Source organism: Fundulus heteroclitus, chromosome 10 (assembly GCF_011125445.2).
Source record: "Fundulus heteroclitus isolate FHET01 chromosome 10, MU-UCD_Fhet_4.1, whole genome shotgun sequence".
NCBI classification, from domain to species: domain Eukaryota; kingdom Metazoa; phylum Chordata; class Actinopteri; order Cyprinodontiformes; family Fundulidae; genus Fundulus; species Fundulus heteroclitus.
This window is the reverse complement of record NC_046370.1, coordinates 12,738,609-12,761,597: the sequence shown is the minus strand read 5'-3', so window position 1 is coordinate 12,761,597 and position 22,989 is coordinate 12,738,609. Positions and strand designations below refer to the sequence as shown.

The window sequence follows — 22,989 nt, the reverse complement described above, 5'->3', positions numbered from 1 at the left end:
AACTATCAGTAAAGCAGAAAGGGCAAGAATTTCAGTTTCAAGATAAGAGATAAAATATAAAAAATAACCCCAAAAGACTGTGGTGGGCTTCATTAAAACACACACTAGACTTTCCAGATTTTTATTGGTAAAAGAGTTGTAAAACAGGATCCTTTTCCTTCTTCACAATTATGCACAAATATGTAATGATTAATCTACCCCACCACCACCAAAAAATACCCAAAAAAAAAAAGTGTTTTTGTAACGGAACTATCCAACGTCCGGCAGCTAACCGACCTAACAGAGAAAACAACCAGTGGAAAACGACGCGTTGGATTGACAACAGGCAGAGGTAAAACTCTGCCTTGTCCGTAAGTACCGCTACTCACCACAGTTAGCTGAACAGCGAGAGATCGGCTGTGCTTGAACAACGCGTCTGGCCCAGGGTGTCTGTGTTCACAGAGAGACAGCGCAGTGGCCTCCAACTGCTGAGCAGGAGCCTTAAGGAAGCGGCAGGCAAAAAGAAGCAAAATAATGCCTCCAAAAGGATCCAAGACCGACGGGAGACAAGATGAGGACTATGTATCACTCACGCAAGTCAAAGAGTTGCTGAGCCAGCAAAAGCAAATGTATATGGAGTTACTCCAACAACAACAGGACAATTTTAAGGGTTTTGTTAAAATCATTGTGGACACTACTAACACCAGAATGGACGCAATGACACGAGAACTACAGGACATTAAAACCAGTCTGCAATTTACACAGAAAGACATTGACGACATTAAAGTAGAAAGTGCTAAGCACAAGGACCGAAATGACACGGTGCAGTCAGACATATTTAAAGTATGTGAGGGTATGATGACTATCACGGATAAAATGGAGTACCTTGAGGGGCAATCAAGGAGAAATAATTTGGTTTTTGATGGAATTCCTGAATCACCAAATGAGACTTGGGCTGAGACTGAGGAGAAAGTGAAAACTATTTTAAATGAAAAGCTAAACTTTCAACATAAGGTTGACATTGAGAGAGCTCACCGCACCGGTAAACATAGAGGAGACAGACCCAGGCCCATTGTTGTCAAATTTTTACGATACAAGGACAGATCAACTATTCTGCAGAGCACCAAGGCACTTAAGGGATCTAAGATTTTTATTAACGAAGACTTCACGGATGCAGTAAGGAAAAGGAGGGCGGAACTAATGCCGGACTTAAAAGCAGCACGTCAAAGAGGGGACATTGCTTACCTACGTTATGATAAGTTGATCACCCATCCACGTACTAGTACCCCTAAATTATCCAACAATGTATGACAGACAGCCAGACATAGCTGACGTTCACTTCTGAATGAGAAACATGCAACATATCACGGCCTATGAGGATATAGAGCTACCCGTATTCCAACACAGAAACTATCATCAGCAAGATATTGAAATTGACATTGATCCTGATAACAACTTCTATAATGTCAGCAATGATAGTTGTCACTATTACAGTGATGATCAGTTCAATAACAGCATTAAAATGGAACAAAAGCTGTCAATAATTCACTTTAATAGCAGAAGCCTCTATGCAAATTTTGACAGCATCAAACAATACCTCCAACAACTTTCACAGACATTCAATGTTATTGCCTTATCAGAAACTTGGCTCAATAGTGATAAGGGCATAGACTTTGAAATCAATGGTTATGAAATGGTTTGTAAGAACAGAGAAAACAAAAATGGAGGAGGAGTAGCTTTATATGTTGATAAGAAGATTAATTATAAGTTGATTGAAACAATGTCAACTGTGATGGACAACATGTTTGAATGTGTGACTATAGAAATACTCATGGAAAAAAGGAAAAATGTCTTAGTGAGTTGCATTTATAGAGCCCCTGGATCAAACATTGAAGTATTCAACAACTGGATAGAAGAAAAATTTATAACAATTAATCAAAAAATAATATTTTTCTGTGGGGATTTCAATATTGACCTTCTCAATCCAAATAGACATAGAATGACTGAAGAATTTATTAACACCATGTTCAGTTTAAGCTTGTATCCTAAAATCACCAGGCCCAGTCGCATTACATCGCACTGCGCTACCTTAATTGATAATATTTTTACAAATGTGCTGGAAAATAATTTAACTAGTGGAATATTAATGAATGACATAACCGATCACTTACCAGTGTTCATAGTCTACGACTGTAAGTGCAAAACAGACAATCAAAAAATAGAGACGCATTACAAACGGGTTACGTCTGAAGAGACACTAAGAGCTCTAGAAGCCGAGTTGTTGGCCTATGATTGGAGATTAATATATAAAATGAATGATGTGAATTCAGCATATGATGAATTTTTAAAAATATTTAAAATATTATATAACAAGCACTGCCCAATCAAACAATATAACAGGAAAAGCAATCAAAAAAATGAACAGTGGATCACAAAAGGAATACAAAAGGCATGTAAAAAGAAAAACAAACTTTATAGAGAATTTCTAAAACATAGAACGTCTGAATCAGAAAACAAATATAAGAAATATAAAAATAAGTTAACTAATATTATAAAAACATGTAAAAAGGACTATTATTATAAATTACTGGATAGGAATAAAAACAACATTAAGGAAACATGGAATATTTTAAATAGAGTCATTAGAAAAGTTAACAATAACAAATATCCAGACTATTTTATAGATAATGAACAGAATATAACTGATTTGAAAAGTGTCGTCAATAAATTTAATAGATTTTTTGTTAATATAGGACCTCAATTAGCAGAAAAAATACCGACTACAAAAACTGCAACTCAGCAATATCTAATTGAGAATAATCCCAGCTCCTTATATCTCAACCCTGTACTAGAAGAAGAAATCATAAACATTGTGAATAACTGTACAAATAAGACTTCCACTGACTGTGATGATCTGGACATGAAAACTATTAAAATAGTAATTAAAGGAATCTCTAAACCACTAACTTATATTTGCAATTTATCATTTCAAACAGGATCATTTCCCAACAAAATGAAAATAGCAAAGGTCAAACCAATGTATAAAACTGGCAACAAACACCTCTTCACTAACTACAGGCCTGTTTCTCTTCTCCCACAATTTTCTAAAATACTGGAAAAACTCTTTAAGAAAAGACTGGAACAATTCATAGAAAAACATTCGCTACTTATCAGCAGTCAATATGGATTCAGAGCAAACCGGTCAACATCGCTGGCCGTAACTGACTTAATAGAAGAAATAACCAACGCAATAGATAGTAAGAAACTGGCAGTAGGGATATTTATAGATTTAAAGAAAGCTTTTGATACAATAAATCATGAAATCCTACTTAAAAAATTAGAACGCTATGGAATTAGGGGAGTAGTTTCTGACTGGATGAGGAGTTATTTAAAGAGCCGGAAACAATTTGTGAAATTGGGAGATGTGGAATCTGATTGGCAGGAGACTGTCTGTGGAGTACCACAAGGATCAGTATTGGGACCAATTTTATTTAATCTTTATATAAATGATATCAGTAAAGTGTCCAATGCATTAAAATTTATCTTATTCGCTGATGACACAAATATTCTAGCCTCAGGAGATAATTTAGAGCATCTTCTCTCAACAGTCACTTCAGAGATTAGTAAGTTAAAGATATGGTTTGACCATAACAAATTATCCCTAAATTTGGACAAGACGAAATTCATGGTCTTTGGGAACTGTTATAAAAATATTGAAATTCAAGTTCAAATAGAGGACGTAACTCTAGAAAGGGTTTTTGCTAATAAGTTCCTCGGTTTAATAATAGATGACAAAATCAGTTGGAAACCTCATATTCAACACTTACAGAGTAAACTCAGTAGAAGTATATCCATATTGGCCAGAGCTAGACATGTATTGAATGCTAAATCACTTCATACTCTATATAACTCTCTGATTTTACCATATTTATCATATTGCTGTGAAGTGTGGGGAGTTAATTACAAGAGCTCTTTACATCCGGTAACCGTCCTACAGAAACGAGCCATTAGAATCATCCATAATGTCGGTTATTATGAGCATACAAACCCGCTCTTCATAATATCCAGAATTCTCAAATTTGACGACCTTGTAGAATTTAAAATGGCTCAATTTATGTTCAAGGTATCAAAGAAGTTGTTACCTGAGCACATACAGAGCACGTTTTCTGAAAGAGAAGGGGGGTATAACTTAAGGGGTCACTCAATCTTCAAGATCCGCAATTTTAGAACAACAAGGAAAAGCTTCTGTATTTCAATTAAAGGTGTAAAGTTATGGAATAAGTTACATGAAGATTTAAAACAAAGCAATAGTTTAACACAATTCAAAAGAAGGTACAAAGAGGTAATTTTCAATAGATATACACATGGTGACAGAAAGCAATAAGGTGTGTATTGAAGATAATAACTTGGTGTAAGGGTTTAGAAAGATAAACCAGCATAAAATGGGAAAATGTATAGGTAAATATTAGTAACTGTTACTTCAAACTGCCACTTTGATTTTGATTTATTATTTTTTTATTTCTTTAATGACAGTAGGACTCTAAAATCTCAAGTGTTTAGGGGTAGGAGTTTATAAGTTCTCACTTCTTCCTACCCCGTTTTGAGCATGATATGTTAACTGAAACAAAAATCTGTATTTTCTCTTCTTTCTTATGCACTTCTTGTTACTGTGCACTATTTTATTTTTATATTTGTATCATGTTCGAATAAATAAATAAATAAATAAAATAAATAAAATGTTGCATGATGTGGAAAGCTTTCTGGGGTCTGAATTCGTTCACGAGTCACCGTTTGCATTTCCAGTCTACATAAACAAATACAATTTATATAAACAAAAATAGACCGTACCGTAGATATTTATAGACACAAACACGTACCCATTCAGTCTCATAGTTTACACAGTTCCCGCTGTTAACTTGACACTGAGCGCAAAATAAACAGAAAGCTGACAGGCCACGGACCATTTACAGTTAATGAGCAGCTTCTGTTTATCACTTATTAATAAAAGATCAAGATAAATGTGATTTGTGATGCTGTTTTTTTTTAGCATATATGACTTCAATATGTTGAAGACGACAAATATAACCCAAGACAAAAAAAATTAATTCTGCCTCGTAATATGGGAAATTACTAAATATGAGCTTTAAGTGCAAGATTAGCTGAGCCCGGACGACTGAATGAGTCCCTCACCAAATTTTGCTTGAATCTTTCCAAAAAGGCTACAAGCAACTTTAACATGAAAAATATACTGTAGCAGAAGTGGAGGAAGAGGAAGAAGGACCATCAATCAGAAGCGTTTCACATCACTGATCTAAAACAATGCATTAACAAAAGGCCAGCTGCGTGATCACAACAAAGTGACAGCATAGTTTCCACCCCCCTTTATGAAATGGACTGAGAAATGCTTCTGCTGTGCTCAGATCATGAGACAAGAAGCAGCACGTTCCTCACAGCTAAAGAACCGAAGTGTTTTTCAGACCCCTGCTCAGGTATTACCATGCAAAAACACGAACAAAGACTGACAAGGCAAACATCACCACATGTAGGTGCAGATACGTATGCAAAGTGTGCAGTGGCATGTCTCCACTAACAGCGACGCAGGGCTTGCACGGCATTGGTTAGGACTGCAGCTATGCGAGCAGAAATGACAGGAGGAGCGCCGAGGTGTAGAAAAGCAAGCGAGAAGAGGTGGTGGGGGTCGGAGGGGCAGAGGATTATGTAATGTGTGTGGCTGGAAGGAATAAGCAGCAGCTCTGCCGTTTCAAAATATGTGAAGCAATGGTGGAAGACAAATTCAGAGCCTTAACTTACAGTTAGAGACAGGATGTCACAATTACTGAAAGGCCGACAAGTAGAAAAGCCCATGGATGCATTAATCATTCACATAAAGCTATTCCAGGAAAAGACAACTGCTTAAAGCAGCTCCAAAAAAAAATAAAAATAACAACCAGCCATTGTTACACCCTGCCCAATACTGAGTAAACCACCAAATCAGGGCTGATTTATCAGCAGCAGCATCAGACACTCGGCTGACAGCAGACTTTTGAAATTGATGTTAAAAACAGGCAGGACTGACAGGTCCTAAACCTACATCCTCTCACTTCCACAGTTGTGAGACATGAAACCCAAACACTGCAAAAACGGAACTAGAAATAAGTAAAATATTCTTTAAAATGGATGTATTTGTCCTTGATTTGAGCAGGTAAATACGATAATTTGCCAATGGAATAAGATGTTTGCACTTAAAATAGGAACAACTCATCTCCATCATCTTATTTCAAGTGCAGGATGTCTAAATATCTTATTTTAGGGGTCAAAATACTCATTCCATTGGCAGATAATATTATTTACCTGCTCAAATCAAGGATAAATACATGAACTTTAAGGACATTTTACTTATTTTTAGATCCGTTTTTTGCAGTGAACACAAAGCAAAAAAAATCTTAAAACTGTTTATTATGGATGAAAATTTGTAATTTATGAATTCTCTTGCACTTTAAAACTAATAACTAATGCTCTTTGACTTAAACAAAAATGTTTGCCATCTATCAGTGTCTGACATTGGTCTGAGAAATCTGGTCCTCCTCCTTTCAGCAGTGAGATGTTTGAGGAGTTTCTTGCAAGTACAAGCAAGTCAACACAAAGAACTTCAATTTAGAGACTTTGACTAGGCCAGGGACAATACATTTCTTAATTCCCACACTACCCTTGATGGATTCCCTGCTATGTGTAGGGCCATTGTCATTTTGTAGGGTCAGGTTCTGCTTCAGCTTTATTTATTTTTTAAATCCTTAGGCATCCTCATGGTAAAATGCATAGTAGATGCTGTGATAGCTCGACAGCTCCTGATAAGATAGCATGAGAAAGACCTTACACCAAGCATGAGCTCCGTTCTGGTATCCTAATAATTAGAATTCTAGACATGTCTGTACAAAGCACACTTTCCAGAACTACTGGTATTTATGCACATACTAATAGCCTGGTCTACATGTTATTCTTAAGAGAGCAAACGTTTCCTCCTTGCGTGCCTCATATGAAATTTAAACTTCTGCAGCGTCTCTCTGATTGTACAGACGTGCACCTTCGGCTCAGCAGTAGTAAGAGCAAGCAGCATTTCCCCATGATGACATTTTGGGGGTATCGGCGGCTTCTTTTAGCATCTTGCAGCCTGCGTTCAGGGTGAAGTAGCTTGGACAGCCAGATCTGGGCATGCTGGCGGTTGTTTTGAATTTCCTCCACATATAGACTATTTTCTGTACAGTATGATGGCTGATTTCAAATCCTTTTTCGGACTCCTTTAAATGACTTAGCAGCCAAATTCATTTTTCTGAAGTCCCATACTGTTCGCTCTCACCTCCACAGTCAGCACAGAGAACTACATTTCTGATTATTAAACAATGCAAACCTCCTTCAAAATGCCATGTGATTGTGATCATGTTCATCTGATTTAATAGGCATGCATGGAATTTTATGCATTATAAGTAGGAATATAACATATTTTTACAAAGTGTCCTGATTTCTTATTCATCAGAAATTGCATGACACTTTTATTACATTTTATTATATATATAAAAAAAGATGATTTACTTCAGTTTTTATTGTTTTGAGTACTGTTCAAATTGATATCAGATATTTATACTTGCAAATAGTAAAACGCGGGTTGTTAAAGGGTGTCCTAACTTGCTCATGTTTCCATTTTATCAGGAATTATATACGCAGTTCCTACTTGACTTCTTTTGCTGCAGTTTCTGATGAGTTGATATCATCTTCTCTGTAGGAACATCTACGACTGCGTAAGGTTAGTGCAGTGAGTGCTCCAGATCTCGAGCTCCACTATGTCAACATCACACCCGCTTGCACAATGCCTGTGAACAATCCTTCTCCTCTTCATTTTATGGTCCAATAAACATTATGCAATGGCAGAAATGTGCCGTTAATCCAATGTGTATTTCAGTTTCACTTTTCATATAGTGCAACATCACTTGTTTTTTAATAACGTGCAACCTATTCAATGTTTTCCTATTAAATTAATGCATTTATTAATAATCATATTTGGTAATTGTGATTTACAAAAAAAATAAACAAGTAATTGCAATTCTGATTTCTTCCATCATCAAGCGCAAAAATATGTCAGTTATTAAAGCCAAAAAACACCATCATTAAAACCCAGGATTTAAAGAAGCAGAGTGGAATGGGTATTGCAGAGAACATGTTATTCACAAACATATGAAAGATACAAAATAAAACTAAAAACATCTTTAGCCAGTTTTTTTCCTATATGGATCAGGTTAAGATTAATATGCTGGCAAAAACACAACTCGATGTTTGACATCATGATTTTAAAATATTACAAACAATTGTGAATTATTTTTTTCCAATTGATCATTTATTATATATGTGGCCGATTTCCACTTTTTGTCAAGCTTTGATCTGCAAATAACAAAAGCAATAGCAGAAGAATATACCGACACATTAGAACTATATTTTTTTCATTATTATATAAAAAAATAAATTCAATGTTGACTTTTTAAACCATCTTCACTATCTAAAATTAGAGGTTAGCATGGTTACCTTAGCCACCCTTACGTCTCTATTTGTATTGTCAGGAGACTGCAGATCTTTAACATAATCTCTGAGACTTAAAACACTCCCAAAATCTGCAAATCCAGCATGATCAAAGACAGACAAAGCTATGATGCATTCTAATTATACTTTTATGTATTCCAGTAGGTTATTTTACAGCTTTATCTCATATTTATCTACAGCAGTTTGTTAAATGTGCCTGGGAGACCTTTGGAATAAAGCTTTGATTCAAGCTGAAGCAATGTCTTTAGTAGTTTTTATTACAAATATCCTTCATGGTAAATGTTTTGATCATTGCTTTGTCTCATAAAAATGACAAATCAGTAGTAGGCTTTGTGCTTTACAGGGACTTACTATTAATGTTGCAAACCATGACCATCCTACAGTGTCTGAGTAGGGAACTTGAATTTGGAAGAGCAATGAAAAGGGATTAGGACTATTGAAATACAGTAGAAAGTCTCCAGCATTTCAGTTGTAAATATCAGCTGATTTGCCAAAACATCACAATAATTTAACAACGCAAACAAGACAAAAAAAACAAGGTTCAAAGAGCTACTCAACAGTGTGGAAAGCTGTTAATCGATTGATTAATCAAGCCTTTTAAATGCTCAGCAGTAACCACTTCTAGCTTAGAGGAACAGTAAAAGTATATTTATTGATTATTATACAATTTAAAAAAAAAGCAAAAATGCATAAAATTTCAATTAATATTTTATGAGCTTTCATTGTCCAACCAGACAAACAACAACGGATAATGGACCGTTTCTATAGTAATGGATTCTCAGTAGATTTTCTTCGACGTCTATGTTTTTAGGTGTGCATACTGTATTCATGCACCACTCAAACAGATCCGTGTAAATCTGAATTGACTGAGTTGGTACGAAAAACTCTGATTAAACATTTAGATAAGAGGCATCAATGGGACCTGCATCTCAAAGAACTGTCAAATATTGCATTCCTCGGTTATGGTTTATTTATAGAAGTTTGATTTTAATAATCCAAAAATGTCCTTGGTATAAACGCATAAGAACCAACACTTGGCGTCTGGTAGCAGTTAAAATATTTAATATTTATGCATCGTATTTCCTTTTTTTTATATTTAAAAGTAAAAAAATAACCCCATTCAGCCTTTCTTCAGGTTATATGCATAATTGGCATGCACAATTCTTTCCTTGTTCTTGCTCTTCCTGCTATGCTCGGTTTAAAAGTGGTAAACCATGCTAGGCAGTGTGGGTTAGTTAAAAGCAGCAGTACGCATAATTCCAAGTAATTTCTAGCACATGAGCACACGATTGAGGAGAGAATGCCAGAGGGAGGCCACAGGAGATGCCTGTGCTGGGATACTCCTTCTTCCAAACCGGCACAAACGAGAGAGGTTGAGATGCTGGCTTCGCTGCAAAGAATGCCCCTATCCTTTTCTCAAGAAGTGACGGCGAGAAGGGAACAGCTGAGGGAGACAATGTTCCCGGTTGTTGCCACGCCCGTCAAGCATGTGTGCATGCACGCCACTGGCTGCGTCATGCACGCATGTCAGCTCGTTGCTTTGCTGGAGCTTGTTACTTTCCTGGCACCGACAAGAAAGGTTTGCACGGCGATTTGAGCTGCAGAACCAGAGGTAGAAAAAAAAAACTGTGAAGGCAGGCAATGTCCTGGCAGGATAATGAGCCCAGATGACTGGGAATACACGGTGCCAGCTGCTAACCCACACATGCACCCCAGCTGGAATTCAAACAATCCCAAAGCTTCTCAATGGAATTCCACAGAGCAAGAGGAAGACGGATCAATCGCAGAGGGAGGGAGGCAGTTAACCGCACACACTGACACAAGAAGGGACAGGGGAAAAAAAAAAAAAAAAAGACAGGAAGACAGAGGGGAGGGAGGCTGTAGGCAGAGCAGGATTTGAAAATAACTCCAGCCGGCGCCCCTGGCCGTTTGCCCCCTCCGACCGCTCTGGCAGTTTGTGAGATACTCTACACTTCCAAAGATGGCAGCTCCTTTAGGTTACAGCTGCTGGATGCTCTTTTGGGAATGACGTTGTCTTTGGCTCGCACTACAACTCCTGTGAAGTTGGATCAAAACGACTGATACGGACGGTTCTGCTGATTATCAGAGGGGCCATCTGAAAGCGTGGCATCGACTCCAGTTTCAAATTTAAAATGGTTGTTTTCGAGAAACTATTTGGGCTCGAGTAAAAGACAACTGCATGTTGAAGGAACCAAAACACATCTTGGTTCTCTGTTAAAATAAAAACTTAGATGCATTTTCAACTAAATAAGTTCTATATTCTGCATCTGCAGCAATCATCTCTTTGCAAAGCTGTTTTTTGCTGGGGGGGAAAAAAAAAAATCGAATAACTTGTGAAAGTGAATTTTTACAAACTCCACCTTTGCATTTCTGAGTGCAAAAGTTTAAAAAGCGATGTCCCTCTTGAGCAAATCCCTCTTTGCTCACGATCACTGTAGCTTTGTGAACAGAGCGTGCTCTGCACCACTCATTTGGACGCAATTAGCTGTAAACTAAAAACCATAAAGCGAAAACAGTTAAACTGTGGTTACTCAAAAGGTCAGTCAGAAGTAGCTGGAAAATCCTTTTGAGATCCATTAAGTTAGAAACACATTTTTAATTTTACTGCAGAGATTGTACATTTTTGTGAAATAAAATCATCTGAGCTATTTGTTAAAGAAAACCCCTGACCTAAAGACCAAAACTTAGTCTTAATTTTGCTTTTTTTTTTTCCATGTCTCTTTAGGGCTGCCACGTCTAACTCTGAAAGTATTTAAATACCGGCGCTTTTTATACGACTCATCTCCTATGAAAATAATAAAGGACATTTCATTGACTACTCTATGCAGGTGTGAGAAACCCTGTCTTTAGACAGACTGAGTCATTTGACTCCAGCTTGAAATTATAGCTTACTCACTCATTCAGATGGCCGCTTCAAAATCAACAGACGCTCACATTCGTGTCTGGTTAAGGTTACATCTTCTCCCAAAACACCAGAGCTCTGTCTTCCCTTTATGGAGCAAAAGCTGATTCCTCGCCGTTTATAACATTTAAAAAAATATATTTTAAACACCTTAAGCTTGAGCGACACTACACACATTTTTTTTTTTTGCCCGATTTTACCCATGACTCCCTGCCGGGGAAAGCGTGCGTCAGTCTGTAGAAGTTGTGGTCAGTCGGCAGGACGAGGTGGCGAAGACTGGAGCCTGCGAGTGCGTGAGGAGAACAGACTCGACCCGGACATAGTCGCAGTCTAACAAACATGTTTGAATCTTTTGAGGCAGATCTGGAGGCGGTCAGGTAGTGTGAGCGGGTCAGCCACCCAGCTGCAAACATCTGTTGCTGACAGCCAATGAAAAAGAGAGAGTGGGACACAGCATCAGCTGTGAGGCAACTTCTTTTTTAAATATTTGTAACTATACAACATTATGAACACTTAACAGTAATGAGCATAATACAGACTAATTACAGTTATGTGGTGACAAAAAATAAAAACAGCTGAGAGCTACTCGGATATTCACGACTAAAATACAGTATGAAACGTCTTATTGAAATAAACCAAACAATACACCTATCCCTCTTAAAAGTAATGACACGTAATTTAACTAATTCATATTTCTGAATAAATAAGTTTCCACTTAGAATAAACCTATTTATCATTCATTCTTCTTTTTTTTTTCGGCCCAAATACATTGTTATGTGTGAAGATCAAACTAATAAACATTTTTAGAATAAACCCAAGATTGAAAGTCACTCCAAGACCCACAAACAACATGAAACACGGGGCGCGCTCGTGGCGCAGCGGGTAGCGCGACCCATGTACGGAGGCCGTAGTCTTCGACGCGGTCGACCCGGGGTTTGAATCCGACCCGCGGTCCTTTGCCGCATGTCTCTCCCTCTCTTCTACCCCCTTCCTGTCAGCCTACTTTCATAAAAAGCGAGCCACTAGAGCCGCAAAAAAGCCCAAAAAAAAAACCACCACAACAACACGAATCACACGTGCCACCCTCTCAACATGAAAATAAGGAAGAAACGGGTCAACAACATCCAAACCATGTTCACTTGTTTGTTAAACTTCCTTTAACAAATTATTATATCATCATTCTGAATGACATCTCTTTCATTTTCTGACAATATCTTCTGTTACACTCCCCCCAAAAAAATAAAATCTACTGGTATACCCGTTTCGACTTTAGTTTAATGCACTTTAGATGATCACTCTGTGGTCCAGCAGCAAGCACAGTTAAATAAGTTATCTACAGACTTTCAGTCGTAAAATAGCTAATTTGAACAAAGTCTCTTCGAAATCTGTCAAGATTGGAAAAAGTTGTGTAGTGTGTCCCCAGCTGCAGGACACGTTTATCCCACAAAGCAGATTTTCAGGTTTTGCTTATATTCTGTTACTGAAGGTTTGTCTTCATAAACCAGCAACTAACTGAAGGAGAAAACAGCACAGTCACTTTTTTTAATCCTGAAACAGTTTTTTTGGCTATTATTGAGGTGTTAATTGGAGCTGTGGATGTTATAATAAATACCTGCTGATTACAAGTTGCAGTCCTAGGCGGAGGAGCATTGGAATCCACCTTTTTTTTTTTTTTTGGTCACAAGTGATAGGAAAGTAGAAATAATTGGGAGAGGGGCTGTTGGATCAAGGAACATCTAAAGTAATGATCAGGCTGCCTTAGTGAAAAGGGAGCTAAGCCAAAGGAAAAACCTCTTTGCATACTTAATGGTCGACATTTGAATGCATCCATGGCCATGACGTAAAGAACTACATGTAAAGAATAGGATTCGGGATGAAAGTGGCTTAAATGAGCTCTGTCTTAAAAACCGTGTGAAGAGAACAGTCATCCAGACAGTTGAAGAGTGAAGGGCAGAAGCTTCTCAACATTAAAAAAGCCTGCTGAGACGATTCAGAAATCTGATTAGAAATGTCTCCTGGATGGATCCCTGTGGAGGTTATCCAGGTATATCGGTAGGCACATAATGTTAACAGACCAAATGGAATGGAATAGGATGGATCCAATGATAGAAGTGGCTGAAATGATGGACGGAAGGAAGAAACCTGCATCACTACTGGTTTTCATTTCAAACGTGTGAATCAAACAGTTGCAGGATAATTCAGTCAGTTTCTGAAAGTCATGCTCCAAAGACGTTTAACAGATCCGAGTCAGAAGAAGGAGAAGCAAAGAAAAGCAACATTTGGAGATATTCTCATTCCGGTCCAAATTTAGCAGCTAAGATAAAAGGCATGCAGCAGCCACACAAGGAACATCCATCACTTAATTTGCATCGCTTCACTTGCACTCTTTTGGTCTGCTTCGGTGCAACACCACATCTCCTCTGATTCTCACCCTCCTTTTCATCTCAGCAAACAAGAACCTGAAACCTGCTGCCAACCCCCGACAAATACACCTGAATTTGTGCGTCTCTCCTTCTCAGCCCGGCACACACACAGTCGCATGAACACCTTTTTGTTCTCTGCAAACAAGTGCTACACTAAGAAGCCATTATTTCTTTTATGGATGTGGTTAATCATTTGAACCACTGTGTACTAAACAACAGCAATCATCAACGCCCATCAAAACAGGCAAATTTGGTGAAAACAGCAGAAATCGCCAGCCAAACAGGAGGGATTGTGCAAGACTGGGGCTGCGGCTGATGTGCACAGAGATAGAGGTAAAACATTAGAGGCAACGAAGCAAACATAGTTTTTATCTAGTAATTAACAGGTATATCAAAGGTAATGGCAGGGCAGTTTTAATGTTACATGTCCTGCTTAGTTTTGGTAAATCAGCCCGGAATTTGATTTATCACAACGTAATCGTCTCAGGGAGAATCTCCTGTTTTGCAGAGCATTCATTCCCCTGGAGACCCAACCCCACAGCTTTGTAGATAAAAAACACTCACGACTGCACCCAAAGCTCGGATGCTTCTCGCTTTAAAAGTGACCAGTCTTATAAGAGTGTTGAAGACGCTGACGAACCAAAGTGTCCCACTTGCACTCTTCACGTTTTCTAACGTCAAAACTACATAGCTGGAAATATTGGAAGTTTAATAGATGATCACTAAGTAGTGCATAATATTGACATGGAAGGGAAGTGGAACATGGATTTAAAAACTTTTTCAGAATTAAAAATCAGAAATGTGTGGCACGTATACAAATTACCCCCAAAACGATTCGTACCTATGGCACATTTAAGTTTAGAGTAATTTTTACCAACACATTTCTTCTGACTTGAAGTCATATTAACATTTCATGGAAAAAAACATGGAAAATCCTGGTTTAGGAAATTTAGGAACTGGTTGATTGCTGTAAGTTAATGTTAAGAAATTGTTTTCCATTGATTATTGAGAAGATTATAAATCACTTCCAATGCACCATTCTTTAATAGAATGTGGATTGTATTACAAAATTGATACAACTAATACATTATTTGGTTTTCTTTTGTGAGATGTCTGTCTCACAATAATCATAATTAAAACATTTTTAAATAAATACACCAGAGATATGAATAATTTTTTGCTTAACTGTATGTAGCCATTCAAAAAAATAGCTTATCACATTTTGTATTTGCAATTTAAAAATCTTTGTTTTTTTTTGGTTAAAGAACTGTGATTTTGGTTCCGTGTTTCGATTTTAAAGATTGCAGTATGTTACTCTCTTACAAAGAAAGAGTAAAACATTTTCATGATTGAGGTAGAAATTTCATGAGGTAGTGTTACTTTTATCTTTTACAAACCAGTAGCTTTATTTACCTTCCACGAGAGAAGAAATGAGACGGTTAAATGATACCACTGAATCCTATAATGTGTCTTCATGAGTGATAAGCACAACCATGAGGAGGAAGCTTAAAAAGAGATGCTATCCCGTTATTAAGTCAGAAAATACTTTAAAAAAAGCTGCAAAGCCTTCAGCCAGGTGAGCCATCTGGTGACCCTGCTGAGCACAAATCAGCCATTCAGCCATGGACACTTTAGTTTGATGTTCATATTTTCCTTGTGTATTACTAAAACTCCAAACTCCATGTTGGCTAATCAAAAACTTGAAAGCCTTGAAAGCACAAAGAGGACCTGCTGCTTCGTGAGCATTCAGGGAGTCAAAAATGGAAGCTTACAAGGGCAGCACTGAGCGGCTGCACGTAAATCTGGCCAGGAGAGTAGTTTTATTTGTGAGCCATCACTGTGGCTGAACTGACCACTAAACCCGCTGCTGGTTTATAAGAAAACTACCTTGTCCCAAATCTGCAAAATAAACTACAAATGCTTAGAAGAAACTGTAAACCAACTAGGGTCTGTCTCGATGTTCTGCCTACAGCTTTCTTTAAGAAAGTTTTGCCTGTCTTAACTTCTGATTTGACTCAGATAATAAACACGTCCCTTCCGTCAGGTGTTTTCCCTCAGTCCCTAAAACCAATTATTAAACCGCTGTTGAAAAACTACTACTGCAGAACTACACGCTCATCTCCAAACCTCCCTTTTATCAGTAAGAGTTTTGAAAAAAAAGCCGTGTTTCAAAAGTTAAACAACAATAACCAGCCGCTTTGACGTTTTCTAGAGAGGTTTCTGTGCTCACCACAGTATAGAGACTGCCCTTGGCAAGGTGTTCAATGACATCCGTGTATATGCAGACTGTGGAAGAACCGCAGTATTACTGGATCTGAGTGCAGCATTCGATATAGTTGATCAGTCCAATCATTTAGAGTGCCTGGAAAACTGGCTCGGTCTTTCTGGTACAGCACTCGACTGGTTTAAATCCTACTTAAGAGGACAGGAACTTTTTTTTGTCAGTAGGTAACTCTACGTCACATGCGGGGGGTTCCCCAAGGATCCCTCTTGGGTCCTCTCCTATTCATTATCATTATTAGACACACAGCTCTACATCACATTGTCACCAGGTGACTATGAACCTATTCAAGCGCTGAGTAAATGTTTAGAAGAAATCAATGAATGGATGTTTTCGACAGTCGAACAAAAACAAAACTAACGTAATCATTTTTTTGACCAACTGAGGAGCGATCAAGAGTTAGCAGACAGCTTCGGTTGCCTCAGCTAGTAAGTACTGATCAGGCCCAAAATCTGGGTGCAGTGATGGACTCAGGCCTGAACCTTCAAAGGTACCTAAAGTCTGTCACCTGAAGGACATGTCCAGGATTAAAGGGCTAATGTCAAAGCAGGATCTCGAAAAACAAATCCACGCGTTTATCTTTAGTCAAATTGATTAGTGCAACGGTGTCTTCACAGGTCTGCCAAAAAAGATGATCAAACAGCTGCAGTTGATTAAGAGCGCTGAGAAAGAAGAGCACATCACCCCAGTTTTAATGTCTTTACACTGGCTCTTTGTATTTCAGAGAATAGACTTTAAAAGAAGTCTGTTTGTCTATTAATCACTGAATGGCTTAACACCTAAATACATCACAGACTTATCAGAGTGTCAGCCCTCTAGACCACTAAGGTCTTCTGGCTCAAATCTACTCTGTATACCCAGAACAAAACATGGAGAAACAGCATTTAGTTCTAATGCCCCACTTATCTGGAACAAACTCTATAGAAACTGGGATAAGTGCTAAAACCTTGAATTCCTTTAAATCAAGGTTAAAAACCTATTTGTTAAGAGTTGTCTTTGTTCATGTACAGCACTGTGAATTGTCTTGTGATTGAAATGTGCTATACAAATAAACTTATCTTGTCTTGCCTTACCTATATAATTGTAGAAATAACAAAAAGTCCCAGAAAAATACTAATTTCTTAGCATCTCTAATTCAGTCCACTGTTCAGGGTTCCTATATATTTTCAAGGCTCATGTTGCTTGTTTTTTTTTTATAACATTTGACACATACAAAACAACCCTTAAAACCTTGAATAATATTTGGGTCTTATTACCTGTAGGTTCCACAAATCATGAAACAAAACAATACGTTCAAGAGCATGGTATGGAGCTACTTCACTGCTTATTTGGTACTTGGACTAAAAATTAGCTCTATTTCAACTAGAATATCCTATACTAAATGTTGCTTTTGTTATAGCACTAATGCCAATCTTGTCAGTCAAAAACAAAAGTACTGATTAGTAAAATGCAATTTTAAATATAAAGCAATGTAAAATCTAAACTATATCTATTAAGCATCATTCTGCGTCCTATAGAAAATGTGTGTAAAAACAACAAAGTAAAACAAAATAAAAACCTTTCCAACATCAATAAAAAAAAAATCCATAGTAATCTAATTTGGGACTTTTTAAAAGCTATATAGCCACGATATATGTCTATACCAAAAAGACCAAAATCCAGTTGATTATGATAAAGTAAGGCTATATACTACAGGCGTCTGTCCAGATAGTGTTTTGATAATCCTTTTTGAGCCTAAAAATACCTACATCATCGGGCGCGATGAGCAGATATAAACAGACGTGGCGCCATTTACCGGCAGTACTACAGAACTATCAGAAAGCCAGATGGCGACTAATAAATCACTACTAAATAATGCCAAACCAAGCCTGACTCTCTGCAATGCCTTGCGGTAAAGCGGCAGCTCGGCGGGATTGAAGACCAACCGCTATCAATTAAACAAACCAATGTACAGCAACTCTGGGAGCCTCATATCAGGACACCATGGAGAAATAAAATTCCCCATTCATAAACGGAAACAGGGACACAGCATCGAGGTAGGAACCAATAAATCAATCGATCTATTTATGTTTGTACTTTAGACCGTAGAGGCTAAGAAGATTGCTATTACTATTATCACAGTATTAATATGGACATTTACTCACGTTAATCAACTCTGCAGTCACATCTGAGCCTCAGCAGCTTTAGCTTCAGCTTCAGTGAACATCAACGTTCATACGGTATTCCCAGCGTTGTATAATAGTCTTTCTTTATTGTTTCCACAGTTTGCTGGTAGATGCTAATAGCTGTTAGCTGCTTCCTTGTTCATACCCCGCTGCACACGTGCAGTGTCGTACTTCCGTTGTTGTTAGAAATAAACACGAAGGGCTTTGCTTACTAACAAATTGAGCAAAAAACAAAGCGCCAAAATAATAACTAATACGCCAGCAGGATGTGATAATTTTCCATAAAAATCCTGGAGCAGTGCTTTTGTGTTTGTGTGGTTTTTTTTTTGGCATCTGCACTAAGAATAGTACTGCGCTACTTTGGGTAGCGAAGTCAGGTGTCTTCCTGTTAAAAAAAATGTTGCTTCCCACCATCACCACATGCATGTTCAAGAGGAGGGGCTGCTTTGAACCATATGGCATACAAAACTGCAATGTATGACAGCTAGGCTCAAAATAGACTGTTAGTAACTGAATCTAAATCTGTCTATATTATTGGACTGATTTTGATTATATATTTGTTGAAAAAAAATCGGACCCATTTGTCCCGCAAAAGATACAATGGATTTCAATGACTTTGAATTGGCACTATGTATATAAACTGAATGGAAATGGATCGACTGTGGCAGCTGTGTTGGCAATTTCCAACTTAGAACTAGAATAGTTTCCTAATGACCTTAGAAGAATATATTAATGCTCTTGAAGAACATTTTCTGCTGTGATAAACCAAAACCATCACCAAAATTATTAAACAGATTATGGATCCATAAGTTCTTTGCAACTACGATATTATGTACAACAATAATACAGTGATGATAAAATTACTATGTCATCTAGCTCTATAAAAACATTAGGTCCGATAAATCAATATTTCTTCAAAGCAACCTTATGTGACAATTGCTTTTCCTCTGCCTGTGATTTGACGTGATCTTCTAAATGTTGTGTGCTTGGCACCAGCTTTTAAGTCAAGGTTAGAACTAGCTATAACATATGAATTCCTCCAAAAAAATTAAAAAATAAATATTATCTGAGGATCTCTTGGTTCAAAAGGTTGCCTCATTGCAGTTTTTCTCAGTTTTGTGACTGATAAAAAAACATTAAAATGTGATGCAAAACCTCTGCATTTTCAACTTTACTTTCTGCAGCTCTTCTCGTTTACCAGCTGGATAAAATAAATGCCAACTGCCTGAAAATGGCAAAAAAAAAAAAAAATTATCTAATTTGAAATAAACCGTCTGATTTCCCAGTTCAGCTAATTTTGAAATAACTCACTAGACGAGCTGCAGACAACAAACCTTCCAGCATAGTTTGCTCGAACCAACTCTAAATCACTGAGGACTGTTAGTGTCTCACATCTGCAGCTGTTTGGCCTGAAGCTGACCAGTGGGAGCACTATTTAGCGCCAGCACCGTTTTTGCTCTTTCAGGAATCTGCAAATCAAAATCAGAAATGAGAGAAAAATCTGAAATGAAAGATTTAGGTGACTGCACGGCGGCGGCCTGGCGCACTAAACGACGTCAGCGAGTGACAACCGAAAACCACTTCTGCTATCAGGAAAGCCCCTGACCGACTCATTCATGTACAGAACATAAATAAAACGTGTGCATTATTCATCACAGGATAAGCTGGCTGCAACAAGACAGTTCCTCTGTGTGGGTGGGTGGACATTTGACTGTAGCTGATAAACAGGCCCTGACCATCCGGGACTTTCTCTCTCTCTCTCTCCTACCTGTTCAACCCCTCCTGTTGCAGTTAAGAGTGTGTGTGCTCTGTGTGCGCTCTGCATGTTGTGCAATAAACCAGCTTCACTTTGGACTTCTGGGAAAACACAGAGAGGGGAGGAAGAGGAAAGAAAAAAAAAATCCCTGAGCTGCATTTACTGCAGCTACCCCCCCCCCCCCAAGAGTTACATGCAAACAGCCTGCACTGAAGATATTGAGGAGCTGGGTGCCTGCAGGGAACTGTAGCTGCAGCAGGCTGCCTAACTTGGGGGTCAAAGTGTGACGAGCACGCTGCACATCAGTGGACACCCAGGTGTTTCGCTGATATCCAGTTTCCTGTACAAAAGCAGCAGCTGACGCTCTTTCCCTGCAGACTTTTAAAAAGAATATGCAGCTTTGCAGCTCTCCGCCTCCTTAAAGCTCACTTTCTATTTATAGATTTTTTTTTTCTATTATTTTGTCTCTAAGAATCAGACATGGATCTGAGCACTGACAGCTGCAGGTTTGTACTGCTCTCCTGCACCCCCAAAAGCTGCACACTTTTGGCCCTGGACGTGACATGGCACTTAGGATTTACCTTGAGCGGCATGCATCAACTCGTGCAGAGTTGATTAGGAAGAGTTCAAGTGTCCTTGTCTTTTCTCGTGACTGTGCCCAACATCCCCTTGCCTGTGCGCTGCTATTAGCGTCAGTATGAGCATACACAGCATCGTCTTACCAGGAACTGTGCAAAGGGGAAGATCTCAAACAGGAAATGCAACTGACCCTCCTAAGCCTTGTAACTTTAAAATGCACCGGCCGTGCCTGGGCTGCAGCCGTGCACGTTGGAAACCGTGCAGCTGTGATTGCATGTGGCTAGTTTTGCACAGATCGGCTTCATGTTCTTACCTCCCTTTGGCTGAGGCATTTCCCCTCTGCTTTGATGAGGGGGAGGGGAAGCACAAAAGACTTTGCCTTCTTTCTCGCTCCCTCCCTCCATCGCCCTCGTACTGGAGCTTTAGCGGCTTGCTTTGCAACAAAGATGCAAAATACAAGCCTCGATCTTCATGCACTTGGAGCCTTCTTGGGTCCGCGCCGTGCGTGTCCGTGCAGGGGGCGCGGGTACGGATGCACAGCCCGCGCAGTCGTCGGGTAAGCGGGTTATTTTGCAAATGCGCTGCAAAGAATTCTCCGCAGCACTTACATGATGAGCCAAGGCTGGCAGCTGAAAGCTCCTAACTTGGATCAGAGTGAGCCCCTGCGAGACGACGTTCTTCCTGCTTGGAGCGCGGAGGATTGTGGGAAATGAAGTCGCGGGTTTGAAACGGCGCGAAGCTTTCAATGACTGCCGTTGGCTCCCTTTGAGTTTTCGTCAAATAGAGATTGCTTCACCAGCCTAAACTATAAAACCCAGAATCGTATTAAGAGGACCGTATTTCATTTTCGTTTTACAATACAAAACATTGAACCGGAGAAAGCCTTTTCGTTTTTTTTTCTTTGTGGTCTATAAAAATTTAAAAATATGAATAAAAAAAATAAACAATGTGTTTTACAATATATTATTTTATATATTAAACGTAAATGTATTATCAGAATATCAAAAAATATTCTGACAAATCTGGAAGAGAACAGATATTTAAAAAAAAAAATTTCCTATTAACATGAGCCCGATAACAAAAATCATCCCCTCTACCATATTTGGGCAATGATGTCATAGAGTGACGAATTTGCTTTGCGACCGCAAGGAGTGGAGGACAAATGATTCAACTCTATTATGGGATTATTATATGTTGTCATTATTATTGTCAACATAAAAAAAAAATCTAACCAAATTCCAGCTTTGCACATTCATTTTTAGACATGAGAATGAAATACAGCTTCTAAATAATCACTTTACAACTTTAACCTCAATTTCCTTCGTTCTTCAGTTTCATTGTGTATCTCTATAATTGTATATTCTCATTATTTAATTTTTCTCATAAAATTGCAAGATAAAATAAATTACCAGAATAAGATATAATCCCACGCTTCATGTACTTAAACAAATACCTTAATCTGCTTGAGCGCAATTACTGTCGTCATAGTGTCTTGTAAATAAAAGAATGTATTTTTATAAGTAAATAAATTCAGAATGAATAAACTAATAGTGAATTGTTATATAATTCTAATTTAGTTTTAAATGATTAAAATAAATTTAATGTTTGCATATTAAGATGTGCAAACATCAAATATAAATGCAATCCAAAATCTAATTTAATAAATTAATGAAAATATAATAGAACCAAATAGCAAAAACCTTGATATGTCCATCGGAGGGGAATACTAAACACACACATTTTGATGAATTTGGATGAGTGTTTTGTCTTATGTTTAAAAAAAAAAAATCACGTGCAAAGACAAATAAAAAAAAATAAAATGGCCTGCTGTCTTTTTGCATGTATGTTTTATCAACACTTAACATATATAGATGAACAGAAACATATAAAATAGATATATATTTATTATTCTGATATAGAGCGATCAGGATTATAAATACTGATAAGGGTTAGTTTGTACAAAAAAATCTACATTTATAGTTTTCATCTCATTTGACCTGGATGTTGTAGACACTCCCCCTATTTTATTATGTCAACTTTGCTGTAGTGCGGGTTGAGGTGTTGCCCTAATGGCAAACCTGCATCTTACATTTTGGCCAATAGCAAATGGAGCTAGGGACCACCCCCCTCGGACTCTCCAGGGATAAGTAGGTTCAGACAATGAATGAATAGATGAAAGTTGATGTGTGAAATCCATCAGAACATAGGAAAATTGGCCAATTTAAGGATTTTATGTTTTTATCATGACAGGTTCTCAATTAGGTTTGGGTCTGTCTGTTTAAGGTTGTTTGCCACAG

The 22,989-nt window shown here is 37.9% G+C and overlaps 1 protein-coding gene across 1 annotated transcript in view; it reads right to left on the bottom strand.

The window, feature by feature from the left end:
- map2k6 (mitogen-activated protein kinase kinase 6) overlaps positions 1-21,387 on the bottom strand; it is a 44,450-nt gene extending 23,063 nt beyond the window's left edge. The window contains exon 1 of the mRNA XM_012862848.3: positions 21,006-21,387. Coding sequence (XP_012718302.1) covers positions 21,006-21,096 — 91 coding nt within the window. The 5' untranslated portion in view covers positions 21,097-21,387. The remainder of the gene's footprint in view (positions 1-21,005) is intronic.
- Between the last annotated feature and the right edge of the window lie 1,602 nt (positions 21,388-22,989).